At 39.0% G+C, this 24,758-nt stretch overlaps 1 protein-coding gene across 5 annotated transcripts in view; it reads left to right on the forward strand.

Annotated features, from left to right (window-relative positions):
• The first annotated feature begins 7,970 nt into the window (after positions 1–7,970).
• Positions 7,971–24,758, forward strand: part of VEPH1 (ventricular zone expressed PH domain containing 1) — a 207,599-nt gene continuing 190,811 nt past the window's right edge. For 2 of the 5 annotated variants that reach the window (XM_069473045.1, XM_069473046.1), the window contains exons 1-2: positions 8,162–8,303; positions 16,231–16,525. In XM_069473045.1, coding sequence (XP_069329146.1) covers positions 16,388–16,525 — 138 coding nt within the window. In that variant the 5' untranslated portion in view covers positions 8,162–8,303; positions 16,231–16,387. Of the gene's footprint in view, positions 8,106–8,161; positions 8,304–11,863; positions 12,126–16,230; positions 16,526–24,758 lie in introns of those variants that run through there. The other 3 variants (XM_069473047.1, XM_069473048.1, XM_069473044.1) reach the window with 3 other exon arrangements.

Here is a 24,758-nt window from a genome sequence, read left to right on the forward strand (position 1 = left end):
AAAAATATTTACATATGAATATAAATTATTTATATATTAATAGCTCTCAAAGCATTGTAATGAATGAAAAAATAAGATACAGACAATTGTTAGTATGTAACACATGACAATTTGTAGAAGTTACTAAACCCACTCATGCAAACCCATACTATAAGTTTTTATGCACCTATAAGAGTGCAAAAGTATAAACATTTAATGTGATACACCAAACTAAACTCATTATGGGTTTTGCTCCTGAGTGAGTGAATATTGAGTGTATTTGTAATTTATCTAATAGAACTGGAAACCAATATGACAAAGTATTGGTACTAATTATGGGTAATGAAAATATTTTCTTTAAGATTTTCAGGTTTTTTTTTTTTAAGATTTCATATTTTCATGGGGCTCAAAAATTCTAGTGTAGTAGTTTTATCATATGAAATATCTGTTTCAATAAATTTCTTTCAATTCTAAAAGCATTGGTAGAAATCTAATTTCATGACGTTTTCAAATCAATTGAACTTTCTATCATGACTTTGCATTGCAAAGACAAAAATTCAAATCAGGTCAGGAGATTTTCTTCTATAGCTGAGTGAATTCTAGTAATTGTTATGTAATTTCATTTTAAATTTATTAATGTTAACATGTTTTTTCCTATTTAAAAATAACATGATTAGGTCAGAAAAATCAGTCACTAAGGGGAAGTAAAACAAGGAAAGAAGGCATTCCTGTGATCTCATCAGAGTAAATATCTACTGTTAACACCCTGGTTTATCCATCTATCTATCGTTTGTTTATCTACCTGGATATTTATCCGTGAAAAAGTGGCCCCTGTTTTTCTTGTATGACTAAGCTAGTCTGAGTAGCTCTACTGAGCAGATATATTTTTTCAGGTAAGAGTCACTTGATTCTTTACCTTAGTTATATAATGAAGAATGAGAAAGTTCCCAATGCCCTTGGGGAATTTATCATGGAAAATTTTCTGGTCTGACAAAGGCCACTCTTCACAATATCACTTGATATGCAGGCTCCATCCTAAGAAGAGATGGATCAATTTCTATAAAAAACCCAGGAAAAAAACAAAATATTCAAATGTTGGAGCATGGTTAAGATGGAAAAAATATGATATGTTTATAGAATATACATGGAATATTATCTATTAAAGTGATAAGACAGATGAATATTATTGATCCTTTATTCACAACTTATGTGAAAAGAGAAGATTATAAAATAATTTCTTCAGTAAAAACACATCTTTCCTCCTTCTTTGCCAGTACTAGGCACAGTTTTTTAACAACTTTGTTGAGGTGTAATGAACATAATTCCACGCATTTAAAGTGTACTCTTTAATAGGTTTTGACATACGTATACACTTGTGAAATCATGCCAATCAAGATAATGAGCACACCCTCACCTCCAAAAGTTTCTTCATGACCCTTTGCATAACTCCTCCCTCACAGCTCTTGCTCCCCTCTCCAACATTTCCAAATAACCACGGATCTTCTTTCTGTATCCATAGATTAATTTGCATTTTTCAAGAATTTATTTAAATAGAATCACATAGTTCTCTTTTTTTTACTGACTAATTTCACAGTGTGTAATTATTTTGAGATTCCTCCATGTTGTATCTAAATATTTCAGTCCTTTGTGCTACTGAGTAGTATTTCATTGCACAGATATACCACAGTGTTTATCCAGTCATCTGCTCATGGACATTTAGGTTTTTTCTAGTTTTAGACATTATAAACAAAGCTGCTATAGACATTTATGTACATTTTTACAGACATATGTTTTCATTTCTTTTGGATAAAGATATAGATATAGAAAGGCTGGATCCATACACAGGTTGAGTATCCCTTATCTGAAATGTTTGTGACCAGAAGTGTTTTGAATTTCAGATTTTGGAACTGGTCTTTCAATTTCTTAACAGTATCTTTTGAAGAGCAAAAGATTTTAATTATGATGAAGTTCAATTTATCAACTTTTTTCTTTTACATATCACATTTTTGCTACTATATCTAAGAAACTGCTGCTTAAGCTAAGGTCATAAAAATTCTGTTGTATATTTTCTTTTAAAATTTTTATAGTTTTAACTTTTACTTTTATATCTATTATCCATTTTAGTTAATTGTTTATACCATTGTATATGGTATAAAATATGGTATTAATTGTTTATACCATTGTATATGATATAAAATATGGATCAAAGGTTGTTTTTAAACATATAGACATTCATTTGTTACAGCACTGTTCATTGAAAGACTATTCTTTCTCCACTGAAATGCCTTTATATAGAGATTAGTTGTCCATATATGTGCAGGTCCATTTCCGGTCTGTTTTCATCCATTTGTCTATCTTGATCTGACACTACACTGTCTGGTCTTCATATGGTGGGTAACAGTGGCTTCATAGAATGACTTGTGAAATAAAATAAAGTTTCTGAAATAATTTGTGTACAATTGGTATTATTTCTTTCTTAAGTATTTTTTAGAATACCAATGAAGCCATATGGACCTCAAGTTTTCTGTGAGTGTTTTTAACTATAATTCCATTTTTAAAGTAAATTAACTTAGGGCTATTTTGGTTATTTAGTTTTTCTTGAGCGAGCTTTGACAGTTTTTGTCCTTTAAGGAATTTGTCCATTTCATCTAAGTTGTCAAATTCATTGACATAATATTTTCTTATTTTTATTTTAATATCTATAGAATCTGCAGTGACATTAGCTCTTTTATTCCTGATACTGATAATTTGTGTCTTCTCTCTGTTTTTCCTATCAGGCTGGTTAGCATTTTTTGGTAAAAGGATATGTCCCCTTTCTTCCTCTTTGCTAGTACTGGGAAAATCAGAATTTTTTTTTTTTTTTTTTTTTTTTACCAATTTGACAAGGAAAAAATTGTATCTAAGTCAGTGAGTTTCTTTGCTATCCCTTTCTTTCCTTCTGCATTAGAATTATTTTCATTTGTAGAATTATCATTTCACTGATGTTTTTATAAAGGAAGCCCTTCATTAATGAATTTTTTTATTGAATTCTTCCTTTGTTCCAATAGTAGACTAGAACTGGAGTTCCTCAGATGAATTAAAACTTGGTCCCTGTCCCTGAGAATTTGTCAGCTAGTGGGAGAGAATGAGAATAATATGGTAGAGGTCTGGATAAGTTACCCGGTGAAGACAAGGGAAGATATGATCAGTTCTACTTGGAAGATGTAAGAATTATGGTTAAAGGATGAGTTGGCATTTTATAGACAGACCAGGATGTTTCAGGCTGAGGGGATGGCAGGATCAAGGCACGGAAGCAAAAGGGAGAATGATGAGTATATCATCAGTTGGGGTTTTTGAATTGCAAGTGACAGAAGCAGTTCTTGGCTGATTAAACAGAAGTGGATTTTGTTAAAAGGATAATGGGAGTTCACAAAATTGCTTGGAGAACCGAAGAATCAAAACCACACAGGAAGGCCAGGCACAGGTGGCTCACACCTATAATACTAGCACTTTGGGAGGCCAAGGCAGGAGGATCACTTGAGGCCAAGAGTTCAAGGCCAGCCTGAGCCACATAGCAAGACCTCATCTCTACAAAAAAAAAAAAAACAGAAAAATCAGCTGGGCATGGTGGCGTGCACCTGTAGTCACCATTACACAGGAAGCTGAAGCAGGAGGATCACTTGAGCCTAGGGATCTGAAGTTGCAGTGAGCTATGATGACACCACTGCACTCCAGCCTAGGCAGCAGAGCGAGACCCTGTCTCGGAAAACACACACACACACACACACACACACACACACAAAACCACACTGGAGAACAGGCCTAATGAGAAGCCCCTTGGTGATCCTGCACTAAATCCTATGGAAAACCACCACGGCCCCCACAGTTGCCACTGCTGAGCTGGGAATTCGACCTACAACCATGTCTGCCCATGAAAGGTGGAAGTTTCTACTACTATCAATGACAAAGTGGTTTCTGCACAGTTATCCTTCATCAAGTTGTTCACTTCTAAATCACAGTCTTGCAGAGAGAGTATGATTGAGCTATAATTACCTTCACTTATTTATTCAAAGGTTATTCCAACAACTCAAGTCTATACTATATCCATGCCCAGCCAGACACCATGTCAAACTCTAGGAATTAACTAAACAAATAAAGTCCTTTCCCACATAAAGTTTATGTTCTAGGAAGAGCGGTGAGGGAGAAGGAAAATAAAAAAAGAAATGAGTGAATATATGGTATGTCAGTTGATAGTAAGTGCTATGGGCAAAGATTTAAAAATAAAGCAGGAAATGAGGCATTCTGAGAAAGGAGGGAGTGTTGCAATTTTATATAGAATAATCAGGATAAGCATTACGGGTAATGTATGGGTAAAGATATGAAGGAAGTGAAGGAGCAAGCCATATGGACCTCCGGGGCAGGAGCCTACCAAGCAGCAGGGACAGCAAATGCAAAGGTCCTCTGGTGGGAATATATTGAGTGTGTCCAAGGAACAGCAAGGAAACTCTGTGTATGTCTAGTATAACTGGAACAGAGAGGTCAAAAGCAAGAGTGGTAGGAAATGAAGTTGAAGATGTGGAGGGAGAAGGAAGAAGCCGTATCATATAGGGCTTTGCTAATAATCATTGAAAGGACTTTGGCGCAGGGTGAGATGGGAAGCCTTTCCATTGCAGAATACAGAGCAGAGTCAGTTCTGATTTGCAGTTTGATAGAATCATCTGGATGTTCTGTTTAGACTATATTTTAACACATCAAATACTGAAGGCAGAGAGCCATTGCAATAATCCAAGTTAGACATGAGATGATGGTGTTATGACCACAGCAGCGGTGGTAAAGATGGTGGAAGGTGACAGATACCTGGATATATTCTCAAGGTGGTGACCTCACTACATACAGTTGTGTGTGCATGAGTGGTGGAAGCAAAGATGGAGAGATGGGTGCAGACCAAGATTACAAAGTCCCTTGTGTGCCAAGCAAAAGAATTTAGATTTCAGCCTCAGACTATGGGTGACACTTACAAATTTTAAGTGGAAGACACACATCACAATTAGAAAGGTGATTTCATGGCAAATTGAGAATGCAGTTGAAGGGGCCATGTTGGAAGCAGTGAGACCTTGAAAGATACTGCTGTCAATATCCAGGCATGAGAGGATGAAGAATTTATGGAAATAATAGCTATTTATCTATGACAGTGGACAGGGGAAAATGGTCATGTATTCGTTTTCTATTGCTATGTAACAAATTGCCATAAACTTAATTGCTTAGAATAGCACACATTTATTTATTATTTCATACTTTCTCTAAGTAAAAAGTCCAGACTTTGCTTAGGTGAGTCTTCTGTTCAGGGTCTCACAGGGCTGCAGTCAAGGTATTGGCTGGGCTATGTTCTCATCTAGAAGCTTATCTGGAGCAGGACCTTCTTCCAAGTTCACTAAGGGTGTTAGAAGAATTCATTTCTTTGTGTCTGAAGGACTGAGGTCACTAGCTTCTTGCTGGTTGTTGGCTGGAGGCCACCCTTAGCTCCTACAGGCCACCCATAGTTCCTTGCCATGTGGGCTTTCTCAACATGGCTGCTGACTTCATCAAGGCAGCAAGGAGAATCTAGAGGGAGGTTGGCAGCAAGACGGAGCCTTAGTAATATAAAGTAATCACAGGAATAGCATTCTGTCATCTTACCAATATTCTATTGGTTAAAAGGAAGTCACAAGTCCTACACACACATGCGTGGAGAAAACAATTATACAAAAGGAATATAAACACCCGAAAATGGATTGTTGAGGGCCACCTTAGGATACAAAATGGACAGGACCCAGAGAGTAACTGGATGTGGGTGAGAAAAGGAGTGGGAGGAACATAGGTCAACACTCAGCTTTCTTGTTTGTGTACTTGGTGGATCACCAAGATAAGCACAGTTGGAGGAACTAGTTTGGGAAAATTATGAGTACTCTCTAATTTGGGAGTAAAAGATATTACTTTTAGTGCCACACTTTTAATCAAAATATTCTTTATTACAATGAAACATAATGAATAAGCCCTAGCCATAGATTTTGTTCTTAAAAAAAATTGACTCTCACAGTTCCAGCCACATGCTATTTTGCTAAGCTGAGAGAGAGTTCCTGGCTATGTCTCAGTCTCTGTACCTGTAACAGACTCTTCCAAAGGTGGAGCTCTGACTGCAGAAATGGTGTGCCTGAAGGAGCATCAGTGATTTCAGGTAGGAAAATCTATTGATAGAAAGTGAGATCATTCAGGAATTCTCAGGGCTCATATGTAATTCACCTATTTAAAGTTGCCTTAGAATTTACCTATTTTCTGTAAAGAAAATGTCTTAGTCTGATTTTTTGGTTAGAGATAATGTTTTATTTCAAGTTTCCCAAGGTGGGGGAGGGATTTGTGGGAATTATGCAGGAACAGAGAGGGGGGAAATACAGGTAAAACAATACACTATAAAACTAATTACCCAAGAAAAAGTTCAAAAATTATACATGAATGAATGAATTCCATGACCAGCTTTATTGAAGTCATACAGTATGTGGCTAGCCACTGCCAGGCAAGTCTAGGAGGTTAAAGTGGAAGTATTGGGCAAGTCAACATGTAACTGGTTAGGAACAATGAATTTGGAAAGTGCCATTTTCAGGTTCACTGAATGGCTGCATTCCTTCCCAGGCCTTTCCTGCTTCTACTAGTTGTTGGTGGAACCTGTGCTGCTATTGGAGGGGCCCGTTTACCAGAGGCATTTCCTCGTGCGTCTCTTAGTCCACTTATTCTTCAAGTAGCTGCACCCAGGAGAGTCCTCCCACAAGCCCGGGTTATGCTGATTCTGTCAGGTGGGAATTTTTTGATGGTAAATGACAGAAAACTGAACCTAAAATCACTAGATCTTGCTGGCTCTAGGGGCAACTGGTTTAAAGGGCCCAAATGAAGTCACCAGGTTTCTTAGTGGCAAGATAGTGATAAAAACCAGACCTTATATAATATCTTCTTGTCATCAAGTCCAGCACCAGAGACTTTTCCCCTCAAAGCTGAATATTACCTTTGTCCTCTCATTGACCTGGAGGTGATCACCTCCCCTAAATTAGTCACTTTGATCAGGGGTTTGACTAAGACCAGCTGGGCTCATTTATGGGCATCAACTCTACCCAGAGGATGTGGTTTCCCAAAGGAAATTTGGGTACAGTTCTGACTAGAAATAGAAGTGGATGTTGGGTGATAAAAATAGGAGAAAAGTAATCTTCACCCCATGCGTATGGCTTTTAATTGAACCGGCAATTTATTTGCATGCCAGCATGATTGCCAGTGACATGGAAATATTGGTATTTCCAGCTGTCCACCTTACACCTGACTCTTCCCTGCTGTACCCACCCGCAGTACACTCACACAGTTTGACCAAAAGCTCTGGCTGGGAGAGGCTCAGAAATGTTCTATCACTTTATGTGTCGGCAAAACCTCAGATCGATAAGGGAAAAAAGCCTGTGCCATACACTTAAAGGGAGAGAAGAGCCTCCAGATATAATAATCCACTGGGCATCACCTATTAATTTATACATTAGAGGTTTTGAAGTGCATGCTCCTTAAGGAAGAGAGATGTGAGGAGATGTGGGACTGCTTGTGAGAGACCCCCAATGAATTAGAGGAGGAGTGCTATATCTGGATGATAAAAGGAAGTGAGTTAGCAATTTGAGTGGTTTTAAGAAGGAATCATGCTGGCTTGGAAAAGTCTCTAGTGCTGCTTCATTTATTTGTTCAATGTTTCATTAGCAATACCAATGACATAGTAAGACTTTCGCTCCTTCAGACTTGGCATTTTGCTTCTCTTGTATTTTTCTTCTATCATATTTGGCTTAAATACCATCTCATTCTACTACTTCCCACCCTCCATCCCTCCCCAATCCTTTTTCCTGATGCCTGCTAAAAGGCTCCATATCTGATATTAATCTAAAACTTCCTTGATTCCTTAAAGTGAGTTATTCATTAACAGAACCTAAATTACTAGTTGTTAGGCAAATCTAATTCTTTCCAACTACAGATCTGCTCAGAGAAATCTGTAAATCTACTGTAGAAATAAGCGAAGCTTTGTGCCAATTGTTAGGTCTAAGCAGAAGTTTGAGAGAGGGAGGAGAAGTTACTCATTTGCCCGATTCCTCACGGTGAGTCCACGGGGAGGGAATGAAGTGCACCGCTGGCTTGACAAGCGGTGCGCGGAGAGGCGCGGCTACAGCCCACAGGACGGGCAGGGGCTGCAGGACTGCCTCTGAGCATGGCCATGGGTCCCCGCCGAAGTGCTCTAAAGATCAAGCTTTTTGCCTTCTATTTCCTATGACGGCCAGAGTTTCCTGTGCTAAGAGGTATGGCTGTCTCCTTTCCAGTCCTTTTGTTCAGCAAAAACAAAAGCTAATTAAAGTAAATGTCAGAAGCTGCATGGAGGAGGCAAGGAATGGGGCTAGGGGAGTAGAGCTGAGAGACTTCCAGGGGCTGGCTGCTTATGCAGATAAAGTGCATTTGGGAGCTGTGGGTCTAGCCATGCCTGCCTGCATTTCAGTTATTAGGGCAAAAAAGCCACTTCTCTGTGGGTTATTAAAACATGTCTCTAGGCCTCAGAAGCAGAAAGCTGTGCTTCTAGATTCATATTATGTGCATTTTTGTTTTACTCTGTAATAGTCTAATCTCATTTCTATTTCATACTCTTGTTTATCTCGAGAAATATTTTGCAACCAGCAAAGAAACTGGCCCTTTGTATGATTTTTGAAGAAAGTAAAATACTGTAGCATCATTGCCGTCAGTGGGTTGGACAGAGTAACCATTATTATTTGTTGTTACTGTTGTTTTTTTCCTTTGATATTTCAGATCTCTTACAAATCATAATTGAATACAACCACTTTTTTGTTCTTTCAGACACATATTTAAATTGTTGTAGTAATCAACCGTTGGATTCAATGATATTTATATATATTTTCAATTTAAAGAATAGAAAAAATACTCAGGAGATTATTTGAATTGGTCATATAGTTGTTTAATACATGAAATTTAAATGTAAATGAAGATATTTTTAACCTTGAATTTTTGTTATACTTTGAGTATGTTTTCTGGAAAAATAAACCCACAGAATTTGAATTTGGACTATTTTTTAGCAAGCTTTATATCATTCCAGGGCAAACATGACCTGCAAAATCAAAATTTACAGGAGAAAATGAATACACAATGAAATTATTATGACAAGTCACAAAATTCTTAGCTTTAAAGTTTCTTAAGACTTGAAAATAACTATCTCATCCTCCTTGAAGGAAAATGTTTCTTTTTGTATTTTGATAAGCTGAAATATATATTCAAAATTAATTAGATGTTTTGAGCTCTTGCCTAAGTAGGCCATCAAACCTATTTTTTGTATGTGCTTATGGTAATAAGCTTGCTACAAACTTAGACTGTATGAGTTCTAGCAAAAAGTCTGAGGGCTGAGTCCTTTAGCATCATTTGGAATAACCCAGCCTCAGAGGCTTTCAGTAGAAGTGAAGTGTAGCAACACACCACAGCAGAGGAAACTGAGAGACATCCAGGGAACAATAGACATCTTGTGGAAAGGGCTGAAATGTATGCAGCCAATTCCCATGGGAACGCCTGTAGTCCTTTCACACTGTGTGAAAAAGATGCTCCTTCAAAAGAATCTTTAATCCTTTCTTTCAAGGGAAAATCTATCTGAGAACTTTATTTTAAAGTTTCTAGAACCCAAATGAGTCTAAGTTAGTCAATGGGCATTTTTATTCACGTGAATAAAATGAAAATGTTTTGATGCAGGTAAATAAAATATTGCTATGCTAGAATTTTCTGAAGTGAGGAAACCAGGGCATATCCTAATCTAAGTTGGAAGCTAGAAGCTGAATTCTTTAGCATAAATTGGCTTCTTAATTTTGATGATTGTAATCCTTCCCCCCAAGAACTTTAGTTTTTACAAGTGGTATCCCAGTAGTGGGAGAATTAAGTCCTCTGGTTCATACATATTTTCATTTTGCAGAATCTACAAATGTGTAATAGAGTAAGCCACCGATATTCTATTAGAGTACACTGGATGTGGGTCACCTTGAAAAGTCGTAAAGAAAGTAGCTGGTGCCCTGGTGGGGCACTCCCTTCTCACTAATAAACATGGGAGCTAGTACTGCACTTACATGGAAAGCTCTGGTATTTGGATTACCCAGTCACAAAAAGTCTGAGATACATTGTTTTCTAGTCCATTTCTGCTCTGTAATAAAATTCACTGTTATTGTTCAGCCTTGGTGGGGGTAGATCACGGTAAGGCTCTCTCTCCAGGGAACAAGATAAAGTTGCCAAAAAATCAACAGGGACACATTCAAGATAGTGAATTTTACAGATGAAAAATGATCTACCCAGGTTTAAGACTGAGGAAAAGAACAACTAAGATATAAATATGGCACAAATGGAAAAGACCTAAGCATCTTTAATGCAGTGAACTCAATTTACTTAGCAGTACAGTAGTGTATTAGCTTTTAAAAGGTATGACATGAGGCCATGTTAACAGGGGAATGACCTATAATAATAATAATAATAATGTTAAGGGTGTGATTGCTGTCACTTGTTTTAGGGTTTCTATACGCCAGGCTCTGTGTTAGTAAATCTCCCAACAACCCATACCATAATCCTCCAGTGCCAATGAGGAACCTGAGGGCAAGGGAAGCTAATTAATCTGCCCAAGTTTGCACTGCAGGCAGAGCTGAGCTTGGAAGCCAGTTGTGTCCAGGTTCCCACGCTTTTACTACTACTCTGCTCCTCGTACTGGAGTCCTATAGAGTGTCCAATCAAGGACCCTACACTCTTTTCAAAATGTAAGAAAACTGGACAAAATATAGGGATAAAAACCAGTAATGACGAATAGAGGATAATGAGGGAAGGCTAAAGAAATATAGTGTATTTCATTAAAAGGGAAGACTTCATTAGTATCTTATAAATCAGAAAATACTAATGAAAGAATACTCATGGATGACTGGATTCTACATTTGTATAAAGGAACTCTTCAAGGGAACAGTCCTCTGTATGTGGAGGCATAAAAATATGATTGATCACCAAGTGTCTGGGAAGATTTATGAGGTCATTCTCCTAAGCAAATGAGCTGGTTTAATTGTGGCCACCCTGAACGCACACCTTTGTGGGGCAGCACTCTCCAGGAGACATTCACAGAGTCCACGTCTAGTGAACATGCAGATGGATTTACCTGGAGGACAACCACCTGTACGCTCTGCCAGTGGAAAGATGGTCTGATGACAATAGATCTACCACAGGAACAGAAAAATGAGGGGTAGGGAAGAATATAATTGAAAAACATGGTTTTATAAATGCCCTGTCAACTGTTTAAACAATAAAAAAGACTCTTTTTCTCCATTAGAGTGTCAATAGATTAAGCGGGATAAACATTTGCTGAGTGTTGCTGCAATACTTAAAAGTACAAATTCAACATGTCTGGTCCACGTGGATTTTTATGAAGAACTTCCCAGCAAACAGCGTGTTTGTGAAGTTTGTCCCATTTATTAGCACTTTCCTGCATCTTTAAACTTTCAACAATGTTAATCTAGAGGCAGAGCAAGGGGATAGTTTCTTTAGGAGCTGTGGCTCTTACTGGACAGTGTTTCAACTACATGTGTGAAATCTTGTGGGAGAGGGAAGTGTTAATTCAGCAACAGTTCTCTCTTCTTCCCCTGGGACTTTGTGAGATGGCTCCCTGTAGCCTTTCCATTCACCTGCTGGAGTTCCTGGCGAAGGCCGTGTTTCCTGCATGGCTTACCCCACCCACACCCCCCATTCTTCCCTGGGAAAGTATAGATTTTCATGAACACAGGGAGTTTTGTTTTCTCTGTTAAAAACAACTCTCCTTTACTGGAGCAGGCTTTGTGTTTCACCCCAGGAAACAGAGGGTTTCACTCAGAGGTAACTCTCTGCTGGGTGAGGTGCAGCCTGTCACCTGACTGGGCTCCAGAGCTGCCCGTGGCATCAGGCTGCATTCCTTGAATTCTTCCACCCGGCACCAGCACCGCAATGAACAACTTCAGGTTCACTGAGCTGAGTGGATTCCACTCTCTGTGCCCTTGGAGTCCGCTGCCTGAATCTCCTGCCCAGTCTCAAACCACACAGCTGAGTACAGTGCGCCTTTGAGGAGTAGTACGCAGGTAAACTGAGTCTGCAGGGGACAGCCGTGACTCTGAAATGTGCCCTGCTTGGTGCGGAGTCATTTCTCTTTTTGTGGTTTCTGTTTCTCCTTACAGAAAGTTAACTCGACAGCCAATACCTGCTTTAAGAAAAACAAATCAAAAACAAAAAAGAAAACTAAATAATGAAAAGGTGGTCCTCAGATTAGAATCTTGTAAAGGTTAGGGAAAGAAATTATAAGGGACACAAATTAAAGGTGGGGAGTAAGAAAGAATTTTATAAGTCAGGGTTTTTTTATAGTACCAAAAGTATGAGATTTGGAGTCTGACCTACCTGGATGTGAATCTTGGCTGTTTGTGTAACCTTGGGTATGATACTTAACCTCCCCAGTCCTGTTTCCTTTTTGGTAATAATATCTATCAAGTATTTGAGTGTGTGCACATATGTGCATGTGTGTGCACATGTGTGCTTCTGTGTATATGTATATATGTATATAGGCCACAGGCCTATGACAATTATAAGAGTAGGGAATTTCTCAGAAAATGAGACAGAATTTGATCTAGCTCTGACCTTCTGTGCTATTGTGGAAAAACCAGCAGGAGAAGCAAAACACCTGAGCAAAACATCCATCGATGTGAGCTGCTGGAAGATAACTAACATGTCTTGCCAATCCTTATCTAGGAACGGATGTACAGCATGGAGGCCACTCATTAAATGAGAGCTGGTGAGAAGGGAGGTAGCTCAATAATAATTATCCCACACAGTCATGTATGTGACTATACAAAGCTCTGAGTGCACTTTGTCTCGGGAGACCAACTGCCTTCGATCCTAACTCTGCAACTTGCCTTCTAATGCCTCTGGGCCAGTGGTTACTTTCCCCTCTGATCATCAGTTTTTTATTGCATGGAATTGTGGTGAGAATTAAGTGACTCTACTTGGGAAGCACTCAGAGAAATGCCTGACACAAGGCAAACACTAAATATCAGCTGTTGGTGTCATTATTTTCAAAAGGCTCTTTTATGCATTATCAACTCTGCTATTCAAAGCGTCCCAGTGGATAGACTAGGTGTCCATTAGCCCCGTTTTGCAGATTAAGACAACCAAGGCTCAGGGAAGGGAAAGCATGAACTAAAGGTCCCACAACCACTGTGTGGCTAAGCTGGGACTTGAATCCCAGTCTCCAGACAAGCTGCTGATTTAGTATGTACTCAGCACATGTGCAAGCGGCAAATAAAACCTGTAAAAATCTTACCGATTCTGAAAGGTGCTGCTTAAATGCCATTTCCTCCGCAAGCCATTCCTTATCCTTTTCTCCTAGGAGTGGCCTCTCTGTCCTTTATACTTCCCCAAACTTCTTTTTATAGTGCCCAGGGTACTTTTCTCTTGGTTGTCCACATGTTGTAGAAGGTTTGGTGCAAGTCTCATTTCTCCTTATGGCATTCCTAGATTTGCAAAAGTTTTCCTGTATGGCTGTGTATTGAACAACTTGGTGTTCCTACTCAGGGCCCAGAGAAATGTTTTGTGCATGATGGGCCCTCAAGAGTAACAGCTGAAGTTGGAAGCATGAATGTGGGGCTCCCTACCGAGTGTCACGTAAGCATATGAAAAAGGAGCCCCGGGAAAGCCTGGGGGTGCTCCTCTTTGCCAGCAAGTATTTCTCTGCTTGAAGCTCCTGAGCTGATGTGTCTAGGGCAGCTGAATCTGCTTCATGAAGTGCCAGATACTGTCCAGCAAGCTGACTGGTCAAGGGGAAATCATTTCTGTCCAATTTTCCTGAATACTGTTTCACTGCAGAGATTCTGTTACTGCAAATATCTGAGACTGGGGGAAGAATGTGTTAAGAGAAAAATTCAGGAAAATACTGCCATAATTTTTTTTTTAGATAATTGTAATTCATCCTTTCACATCTGCCAGGGTGCAAACTACTTTGTCGTACCCTCACTCTGCCCTTCTTCTATCCGCTGAAATCTTACCACTCTCCTTTCCTTTTCCTCTAAGCTCCATTTCCTTGTGACTCTCCTGCCCTCTGGTTGGCCTGAATTCTAGGGCATAGATGGGCAAGGATGCAGGATCAGTGTAGGAGGGAAAAGGAATTCAATTTCTCGCTTCATGACCCTACCCATGCCTTCATCCCTAAATGCTCATCTGAGCACCTCTACTCTTAACATTTTACATGGAGTTACATGGCCTCACATTTTACATGGAGTTAATATGTCATAGCAGTTGTGAACTCTTAGCCTAACACTGGGTTCACATCCCAGCTCTCCAGCTTACTAGCTACGTGGCTTCGGCAAGTTATTTAACTGCCTCAGTTTCCTCACTTTAAATGGGGTGATATATCTTCATATAGTTATTATGAGGATTAAATGAGTTAATATTTGCAAAGTGTTTATGCCTGGCACATAGATAAGGGCATGTAAGTATCAGGCATCACATTACAAAAGCTGGTAGATAGTACAAAAATTGCATATTGGCCAATACTGCTCTTGAAATCCCTAAAATGGCCCATGACTTGCACCATTTGGAATACTACAAGTAGCCTATTTGGTTGAATGCCTGATGAAAGATTTGGCTTGTGTTTAGAGAGCATGTTGTGTGGAGGGTATGTATCCTTAAATTTGAAAATTGCATTCAGCACAGCTATAGCTCAGAAGAGAGGTCTGAAACTGCCCAAGGAAACAACAGACTCCCCTCCCGCTTTTCACATGCATTCTGGTGAACACGTTCAGACTGAAATGCTAAGCAGAATTGCCTATTGCTTATATTAAATAATTAAGTCTTGACTCTATGTAACCATGTGGCTGCATTTGTAAGTTACCTGCATGTATGAAGTAATTTTCACTCCACTGGCCTGAAATCAGGAGAACAGCCCTGCCAGCTACTATGGGACCTCAGAGAAGTGATTAAACCTCCCTGGCCATTAAATGATGGCAGAAGTCTCTACCAGTATAAATGGTCTGTGATTTTATTAGGCCCAGAAGGGAGCTGCTGAGAATAACCAAATATCTAGCTTGTGCCATTGCCCTACTCTCTGTGGACTGTGAATTGGATGAGAAGTACAGTGGAACTTTATTATTTCAATTGTGGGAATAGAGGGAGGATCTCCTGATCTCAAAGCCCTCCTCGTTAGCCTGCATGGAAATGCAATCATGCTCAAGTTCATGCCGGGCGCAGTGGTTCACGCCTGTAATCCTAGCATTCTGGGAGGTCAAGGCAGGAGGATGGCTTGAGGTTAGAAGTTCTAGACCAGCCTGAACAAAAGCGAGACCCCATAGAAAAATTAGCCCGGTGTGGTGGCACATACCTTTAATCCCAGCTGTTTGGGAGGCTGACGCAGGAGAATCACTTGAACCCAGGACTTTGAGGTTGCTATGAGCTAGGCTGATGCCACAGCACTCTATCCCAGGTGACAGAGCAAGACCCCATCTCAAAAAAAAAAAAAAAAAGAATTCAAGTTCACGTTTACATTTGGTAGAGATTTATCTAATTCCATATTCCTAGGCAGCATCCCTTATTCCGTTGCTACTTCATTAGAGAGTACATAGGAGTAGAGTAAGTATGAGGATCACCTTTTACACTGGGCTGGGGGACTTCTATTGCCAATACAGCAAGGCAATCCAGCCAGGAGGGTAAACGCTGGTTTCCATGTCCAGGTTCTAGAAAGAAAGAAAGGTTCTAGAAAAGCCCCAAGCCGTGGGTCTAAAAGATGTTTCCTATACTCTTTCCTTTCATTCCCCCTTTGTGTTTGATTTCCATGAGAATCTGTTTGGGGAAAATCTGGCAAGTGTTGTGCATGTTTGTTGCTTATCTGCTTGTTTTCTTATGGCATGGAGAAAAGGATGCAGAAAGGAGAACACAGGAGAAAAATAAGTATGGGGCTCATGAAGCTTTTTAAGGTTCAAATTAAATTCTGAAGAATCCTAATACTTTCTGACAGGAGATTTGAGACAAAACTAAGGAAAGAGCTCATTTGAAGATCATCCAGCCAAGATCTGGTACTCTGTGAACATGTTTCTAAGTATCTTTTTTGTTTCCTTCTTTCTTTCTCTGCTGGGCACCAAGTTCATAGTCTGAACTCATACCATACTGCCAATGGCTATATTATGTCATTTGTTTCCCTTGCAGAGGGTGTCAATGAAGACCTCAAAGTCTGGAGAAAAATGACCTTTCATGGAATGCAAAGTAAATCTCCTGCCATGTGTTTTTGCCTTGCTGACCTCTGATAACTGAAACACATGGCCCTGGATCTGTAGAAAGTCAACTAATCAAACTCTTCCACATCATGCATCAACTGTTCAGACTTGTTTTGGGACAAAAAGATCTTTCACGAGCTGGAGACCTCTTCTCCTTAGATGACTCTGAAATTGAAGACAGCCTGACAGAAGCTTTGGAGCAAATTAAAATAATTAGCTCATCTTCAGTAAGTAAACTGGTTTATAGACTAGATCCATGAAATGACCTATCTTAGAGCCAAAGGTTGGTATATGTATCCCAGGGAAAGGAGCTTTGCAGGGGAAAGAGGAATGAGCACTAATACTGGTCTCTCTTAACTCTGCTTTGTGGTTTAGTTGGCGTCTAAAAAATAACAGCAGGGAAGCTGTTGGTTTAGGGGGCAGTTAGGCTACCTTTTGCCCACTCACAGAGACAAGGACTCTGGAAATTGCAGACCACGATGGAATTCTCACAAAAATATTATTAAGGGACTATTTTTACGTCCTTGAAATGACATGGAGAGGAGAGGGAGCAAATTCAGGGAAAGCAGACCTGCCAAGCTGCACAAGAGCGTCAGTAAACAGAGCAGGATGTGTGGTGGAGGCTGAATAATGAAAGAAGGCAGGATGACACCTCCTGCCACGCAGGTAATATGAGACAAGGACAACGAGATCGCTCTGCTGCCAGAAGTGACAGTTGCCCAGGGCTTGATAACGCTTATTCTGTTTCCTTCTGTATTGCCTCTATTTTTTATCTTTGCTTTGCTCCTTTTCCTCCCCTCTCCCCCCATTTAATTCCAGTTATCCATTATTAGTCCCCAGTATGATCAGACAGATTTAAAACCTCCATCAATCCTCCTATTCCTTTGCTTCTCCTCAATGTCGAGATTACGAAAGCACCTCCCAAAGGGCATGGATGTGGAGTGCCCAGCAGGGTTTGATGTTGACCTTCTTGGTTGTACTTAGACCCTCCCTGAAATTGGCTCCACTTCAAAGGCCTAGGCCACCAGGCATCCTCTTACATCCTCCAAGTTCAACAGCATTTGCCAGCACTTGGCACAGACACCCACTGGGAAGAGGAAATTGGCAGGACCTAAGCCATAAAATACTGAATTGGCAAATGTGTACATATTTCAGAGATAACAGCTCTCTTCCATGTTACAGAGAAGAGATGTTTAAAAGGCATACAGGCAACCAGTGCAACCTCCTCGTCAAGCCTGTTAGCGTGTTCTCTCGGTGGCTGCTGTCAACATGCCAAATTCCCCAGTGACCAATGAAGTCACTCTTCTTTTCTGCCCCAACACTCTTCTTTTCTCAGGTAATGTTCTCAACAGCAGTTACGTGTCCTCATTTTTTCCAGAACATTAATCAACTTAGACTCAAAACACAAATTTTTCTGGTACATTTCCACTTTCTCAGTAGGGTTTTTGTGCTGTTTCCAGCAGCCCCTTCCTTCATACTCCTCTGCAAATAAATTGGCTGAAAATGCCACTGATTTTCATCTTCCTAACAGGAAAAAAACAAAAAACATCTAAGTTCCCTAAAACCTATTTCCACTAGAGGTCACTAGTGGCCAGTGATTTCTTTTGTTTCCTTTGTTAGTTGTTTTGCCTCACAGGTGTCACATTCAGAGTTTAGGACTGGTGAGTTCTGTTCTGTGTCGGCACTGGTTAACTATTCAGGCTGGCAGGTCCCTTGTGATTAGGAGCATGTCCATCCATGGCCTCCAGTCAGCCTCCCTCTTGGTCAGCAGGGCTGGAAAGCCAGGAACTCGCGCATCTTCTTCATCTGCTAACTTCTATCACATCTTACTTCTTCCATGGCATAGAGTAGAAGAAAGATGGTAACTTCTTTTTTTTTTTTTTTTTTTTTTTTGACAGAGTCTCACTCTGTTGCCTGGGCTAGAGTGCTGTGGGGTCAACCTGGCTCACAGCAACCTCAAACTCCTGGACTCAAGCAATCCTTCTGCCTCAGCCTCCCAAGTAGCTGGGACTATAGGCATGCACCACCATGCCCAGCTAATTTTTTCTATATCTTTTTAGTTGTCCAGCTAATTTCTTTCTATTTTTAGTAGAGACGGGGTCTCGCTCTTGCTCAGGCTGGTTTTGAACTTCTGAGCTCAGACGATCCTCCCGCCTCAGCCTCCCAGAGTGCTAGGATTATAGGCGTGAGCCAACTCGCCTTGCCGGTAACTTCTAATTTAGATATATTCAGTTTGAGTGACCAATACCAGCAGCTCCTTATCTTCCTTTTCTGGTTAGTACACTGAACCACCAGGCCTACTCTACAGCTTACTCTCCTGCTAGCTGCATCCCATTGTTCTCTTGGATCTGGGCCCAGCTCTTCCTTATTAAGTTTTTCCAAATGACCTTGGATCTCAGTAATCAATTCCACTTCTCAATTCCTCTTCAGAAACATAGAACAGGAAGGAGCCTTCTACATCGCCTTTTCCATCTTCTTTCTAGCACAGAAATACCTTCCTTTGGATTGCTGATAGATAGGTGGCCTCTTCTGCACTTACAATGATGAGGATGTATTAGGTTTCTAATATTTTCTCCAGCTCTTCGATTTGCCTTTAGTAAATTACCCCTTTCCATTGCATGAAAACTTGGTGGGACCTTCATCAAAGTTTCCTCCTATTGATGACTCCTTACCCTGTTCTACCAGGAGAGGGGGAAGGAAAGAGTAAGATATCTGACCCAAGCTTGCCAATCAGAATTTTTTCCCCAGTAATTCTAAGAAAGAAGTCAGTAGAGGGTGATTTATCATGATGATAGTGCACCAAAGAAATAGTCATTTTTTTTCCTGCCCCTCTCTCACTGTAGCTGCCTTGCTCACTGCCTCTTCTAAAACCAGGTACTTCAGCTTTTCCTTCAAATTCATGAGCCACCTCGTATCTTTTAATTATTATTATTATTATTTTTGCTATAGTTATCCAGACTTTTTCAGTCACTTATGATCAAAGAATCAAAGAGATAGCTGTTCCATTGTTGGAAGTTTAAATGGTTAATATGTTCCTCCTTTTAGCCAGATGAAATCTTACTCTTTGTACTTTCTACCAATTGTTCTTTGCCCCAACAAGCAAGAGTCTAACCTCTGTTCCTACAAGAAAAACTTTAAAACTTTGAAGATAAGCATCAGATGTCATCTCTGGCTTCTCTCTTACCGGCTAAATATCCTTAGTGTCCTTGGGTTTTTCCACAACAAAGAAGGGGCCTATGTCAAGGAAAGGTTACACAACCTCACATTGTGGCCCTCAATTCTTAGGTATGGAAAACTCAGTTTTGCCAGGACATGAGAAATGTTATTGAAATCATGCTATCCAAATATAAGACTTAGAAATACAGATTGGAATGCTTATTTATTGATTTATAATGAAAATTATAACACACATGGTTCAGTGTTCTTGTGTGCTTCCTGCTGTTCTCCCCAACTCTATTTACCCTGTCTTTCTCTACATGAGAAATATCATTACTGATTAGGTTTCTTCCTCTTCCGTTAAAATCACATTCCAGCCCTTCCTCCCTGAAATTACATCTAACTCATCTGCAGAATCACCCATGGGCACATAGTGTCTCTGTTTAGGCCTGTAGCTGGCTAATCCCACTCATACAAGTGGACTTTATTAGTTTAATCCTCAAAGGGCAACCTGGTTTCCAGCTTGTTTGAGAATGCCTCATTGAAGCTCTTAGTACTGTCTACATTCTGGTTACCCTCCTCTGGAATGTTCCTAATTTATTATTGTAATTTATCATTGCAAGTACTTGGACCAATTGCTTAGAACAATTACTAATACTAGTCAGATACACTGTTTTTAAAATTTCTTTTTAATAGTAACATTACAAAGTTATCCACATTTATTCTGTGACACGCTAAGGCCCTCAGGTTGGATCAAAATTTGTAATTAGATCATTTTAAAAAGGCTAAGTGTATTATGACACATTTTAAACCACTGCACAAATAGTCTTGTCTTACAGACCCTCATTCCAGCATATTCATACCTCTTAAACATTATGATTCTGTCCAATATATTACTTATCAGGCTCACCTTTGTGGAATCCAAAACTTTGGCAAGCAAGCCTCCAATACTTCCCCAAAATCACTCACAAAATAATTGAACCTTACTAGATTTCACTCTCTAGTCTCTGCCCTCTTTTCCCACCAGCTGCTCCAAAACACTGCGATACAATATTTTGTCCTTGTGCTTTGCTTTGAAAATGTGACTCCTCGCTCAAAATTCTTTCCAAGTTCCCAAACATGCCTTTCAGTTTTGTCTTTTCAAGAACTTTCTGAACTACTTTCACCTAATCATCATTTCCTGTACGAAGTTGGCTTTTCTCCCAGACTATTTCAAGTGAGATTGTCTCCTTACCCACTCATCCACTTCTGCCACCTATCCACTGATGTTTGCCCAATGCCCAACCAATCCACCCACCTTCCAATTCTCTTCAATTTTTTTTTTAAACAATGAAACACATTAGGCACACAGAATTACCCAATTTAAGAAGTTAGATACAACTGAAAATCCCTTGCATGTCTCTCTTTAATTTAATTCTCCTTTCTTATTGTTTCCAAGGTAACTAATATCCTGATTGTGGTATTCATCCATGCATGGTTGGTTTGTTTTGGGTTATGTATTTATTTATTTATTTTGCTACATATGCATGGCTCAAAAATTATTCATAGCATTGTATTTCATGTTTTTAAACTTATATAAATGTTTTCATTGGGCTTAACATTATATTTTTGAGATTTATCCATGTTGGTACATGTAGTTCCAATTCATTTATTTTTACTAGGACAGACTATTTCATTGTATAAATATGCCACAATTCACCCATTTTTTTGATTGACATTTATTATTTAAACAGTGTTATAGTAAATATTCTTGTATTTGGCAATTTTGGCAAATGCATATCTCTAAAGGACACAGTTAAAAGTGAAACAACTAGATTTGGGGATTTTGTGTACTTCCAACTTTATGATGTACCACCAAATTACTTTCCAATGTGGTTATGCCAATTTCCACTCCCACTGGCATTGTATGACAGTTTCAGTTACTTTATATCCCCACTAATGCTTGCTTTCATTGAATTTTAAAAGTCTGGCCAGACGTGGTGGCTCACGCCTGTAATCCTAGCATTCTGGGAGGCCGAGGCATGCGGATTGTTTGAGCTCAGGAGTTCGAGTCCAGCCTGAGCAAGAGCGAGAGCCCATCTCTACTAAAAATAGAAAGAAATTATATGGACAGCTAAAAATATACATAGAAAAAATTGGCTGGGCATGATGGCACATGCCTGTAGTCCCAGCTACTTGGGAGGCTGAGGCAGAAGGATTGCTTGAGTCCAGGAGTTTGAGGTTGCTGTGAGCTAGGCTGATGCCACGGCACTCTAGCCTGGGCAACAGAGTGAGACTCTGTCACAAAAAATAAAAATTTAAAAAAAAAAAAAGGGAAAAAGGAGAGGAGGGTGAAGAATATAGGACCTTGAGAAACCATTGGAGAGTTCTGGGTGGAAGTAACATGATCTGATTTTTCTTTTCCTGTTTTGGGAATAATCTTGGTAAGGCAAGGGTAAAATCAGGGAGGTCAGTTAAGCAGCTACTGCAATAATCCAGAGAAGCAGCATCGGAGACTCTGACCTTCATGGAGCAATGGTGGTGATGAGGTGATTCTGGATATACTTTGAGGATGGAACCAACAGGATTTGCTGATGTGGGTATGGAGAGAGAGAGAAAAAATAAAAAAACAACTTAAAGACAATGATGAAGCTGTCATTAAATAAGATGAAGACTGAGGAAGGAAGAGATTTGGGGAGGGAGGGTGAAGGAGAGAGTGTAGGAATCACGAGTTCTGCTTTCAACTTGTAAAGTCTGAGCTGTCAGGTTCTGATTGGAGGTGTCGTGTAGGTATTTGGATATATGTGTCTGGAGTGCAGGAGAGAAATCTTAGCTGAAAGTTGTAATTTTAAAATTCATCAGCCTTGAGACTTGAAGGAGATCACCAAGGGAGGGAGTATAGACAAAAAATAAGTCCAAAGACTGAGTCCAATACTCAGAGGTCAAGGAGATGATGAAGGATCAGTAAAACAGACTGAGAAGAAAAATTCAGTGAAAGAGGAAGAAAGCCAGAAAAGCATGGTGCCTGGAAAGCCAGGTGAAGATACCGTTCCAGGGACAGAGTGATGTCAAATGCTGCTGATAGGTTAAATGAGATGAGCACAGAGAGTTGACTGAGATTCAGACATCATGAATTGACCAAGGGCAGTATCATTGGATGGGTCAGGGTGAAAGCCAGACTGGAGTTAGTTGAAGACAATAGGAGAAGAATTGAAGAAAATGATCAGTGACAATCCAGGGCATTTTCCCACAAAGAACAGAGAAATGGGCTGGTATTTAGAAGACAGGGAGAGAGGAAGCTGGTGTTCAGAAAGATGGGGGGAGAGGAGGAAGTCAAGAGAGACTATGTTTTAAATGGGAGAGCACATTCTTTGGAATTTTTTTTTTTTATATACAATCATCACCTTAAAATAATGATGGTGTTTCTTCCTTTCCACCCCTTGTGCCTTTTATTTGATTTCTTTGTCTCATTGTCCTGACTAGCTCTCCAGAACAAGGTTGAATTGAATGAGTTATCCTTCTTTCATTCTTTATTTAAAGGAGTTTTCTGATTTTTCAATGTAAGCGTAATGTTTACTCCAGGCTTTTGTTAATACCCTTTATCAGGTTAAGGGCATTCCTTTTTATTCCTGTTTCTCTAATAATTGTTTAATTTTATCAGTTGCTCTTTCTACCCTGAGATAATCCTATCTCCCCCTTTAATCTGTTAATGTGAATTACAGTAACAGATTTTTCAAATATAAACCTGTTATTGCAGTCCTGGCATAAAGTTAAATTTATCATTTATTTTAATGCATTTTAATATTTGGTTTGCTATTTTTAAAGAAGTTTGGAAACTATGTTTATTTATGAGATTGGCCTTTCTTCCACTGTCTTTACTTGGCTTCGATATGAAGTTATACACACTAGTCTCATAAAATGAGTTAAGAAATTTTCCCACAGTTTCTGTTATCTACAAGAATTTTATAATGGTGTGATGATCTAATCCTGGAAGAGTTCATCGAAAGCTATTAAACTCTCTGGCACCATGAGGTTTTTTTTTGTTTTTTAATTAATAGATTTTAAAACTACTGATTAATTCTTTGAGAACAATAGGGCATTTTGCTTTAGTCACTTTTAGTAAAATATATTTTCTAGGCAATTTTATATTTTATCTGAGTCTTCAAATCTGTTGGCATAAAATTGTTTGAATTATTTTTGTCTTCTGCTCCATCTTTATTTAAACACATTTTTTCATTGATAGTTTTCTTTTGCCAATATTTGCAGAGCTTTGTCTTCTTTTTAATTTTTTTTTTTTTTTTTTTTTTTTTTTTTTTAGACATAGGGTCTCTCTATGTTGCTCAGGTTGGTCTCAAACTCCTAGCCTTAAGCGATCATCCTGCCTCAGTCTCCCTCCCCCTTTTTTTTTCATTTTGGTTTACTGATCATCCATATAGGATCTCTTTTTAAACTCATTAATTTCTTTTTAAATCTTTATTATTTTTCTTTTTATGCTTTGTCTGGCTTTATTCTGCTATTCTTTTTCTAATTTTCTCAACTATATAATTAAGTTATTGATTAATTTGCTAATATAAGCATTTCTAATATAAGCATTTAAGACCATAAATTTCTTGCTAGGCACCACTTAGCATCATTCTATCATTCTACAAGTTTTGAGATATATTTTCATTGTGAATTCTAAATATTTTCTTACTGTTACTGCGATTTCCTCTGATTCATTAGTGATTTAGAAGTTGGTTTTTTAATTTCTTGAAGAATTTTTATAATCTTTTTGTTAAGTTAAAAATTAACTGCATGTAGTTAGAGAATGTAAAGTGATGATACCAGTTGTTTGGAAATGGTTGAGACTTGCTTTGTTGCATAGTTTATGGCTAATCTGTGTAAATAATAATAACTAAGACTTATGCAGCACTTTCTATGTGCCAGAAACTGTTCTAAGAGCTTTTCACATGTTAATATATTTATTACAGTTAGTTTTTGAGATAAGTATACTAATGTTATCTCCAGTTTATAGATGAGGAAACTGAGGCACAGAGAGGTTATTAATGTAACTTGTCCAAGGTTACATTAAGTAGAGTAAGTCGTAGAGCCAAGAATAAAGCCCAGAGTTTGACGTCAGAAACTATATTCTTGGCCACATTATGCTGCCTCTTTAAATGTTTCATTTGTGCTTGAAAGAAGTGTGTATTCTCTATTTATTAGGTGTCATATATTAAGTATGTTGATTAGAGAACTCTTGTTAATGATATTGTTCAAATTTTCTATATTTTCAATAATTTTATGTTTGTCTTGGACTGTCAATTACTGAGACTTTTTTTTACATTT

Source organism: Eulemur rufifrons, chromosome 7 (assembly GCF_041146395.1).
Source record: "Eulemur rufifrons isolate Redbay chromosome 7, OSU_ERuf_1, whole genome shotgun sequence".
In the NCBI taxonomy this organism is placed as follows: Eukaryota; Metazoa; Chordata; class Mammalia; order Primates; family Lemuridae; genus Eulemur; species Eulemur rufifrons.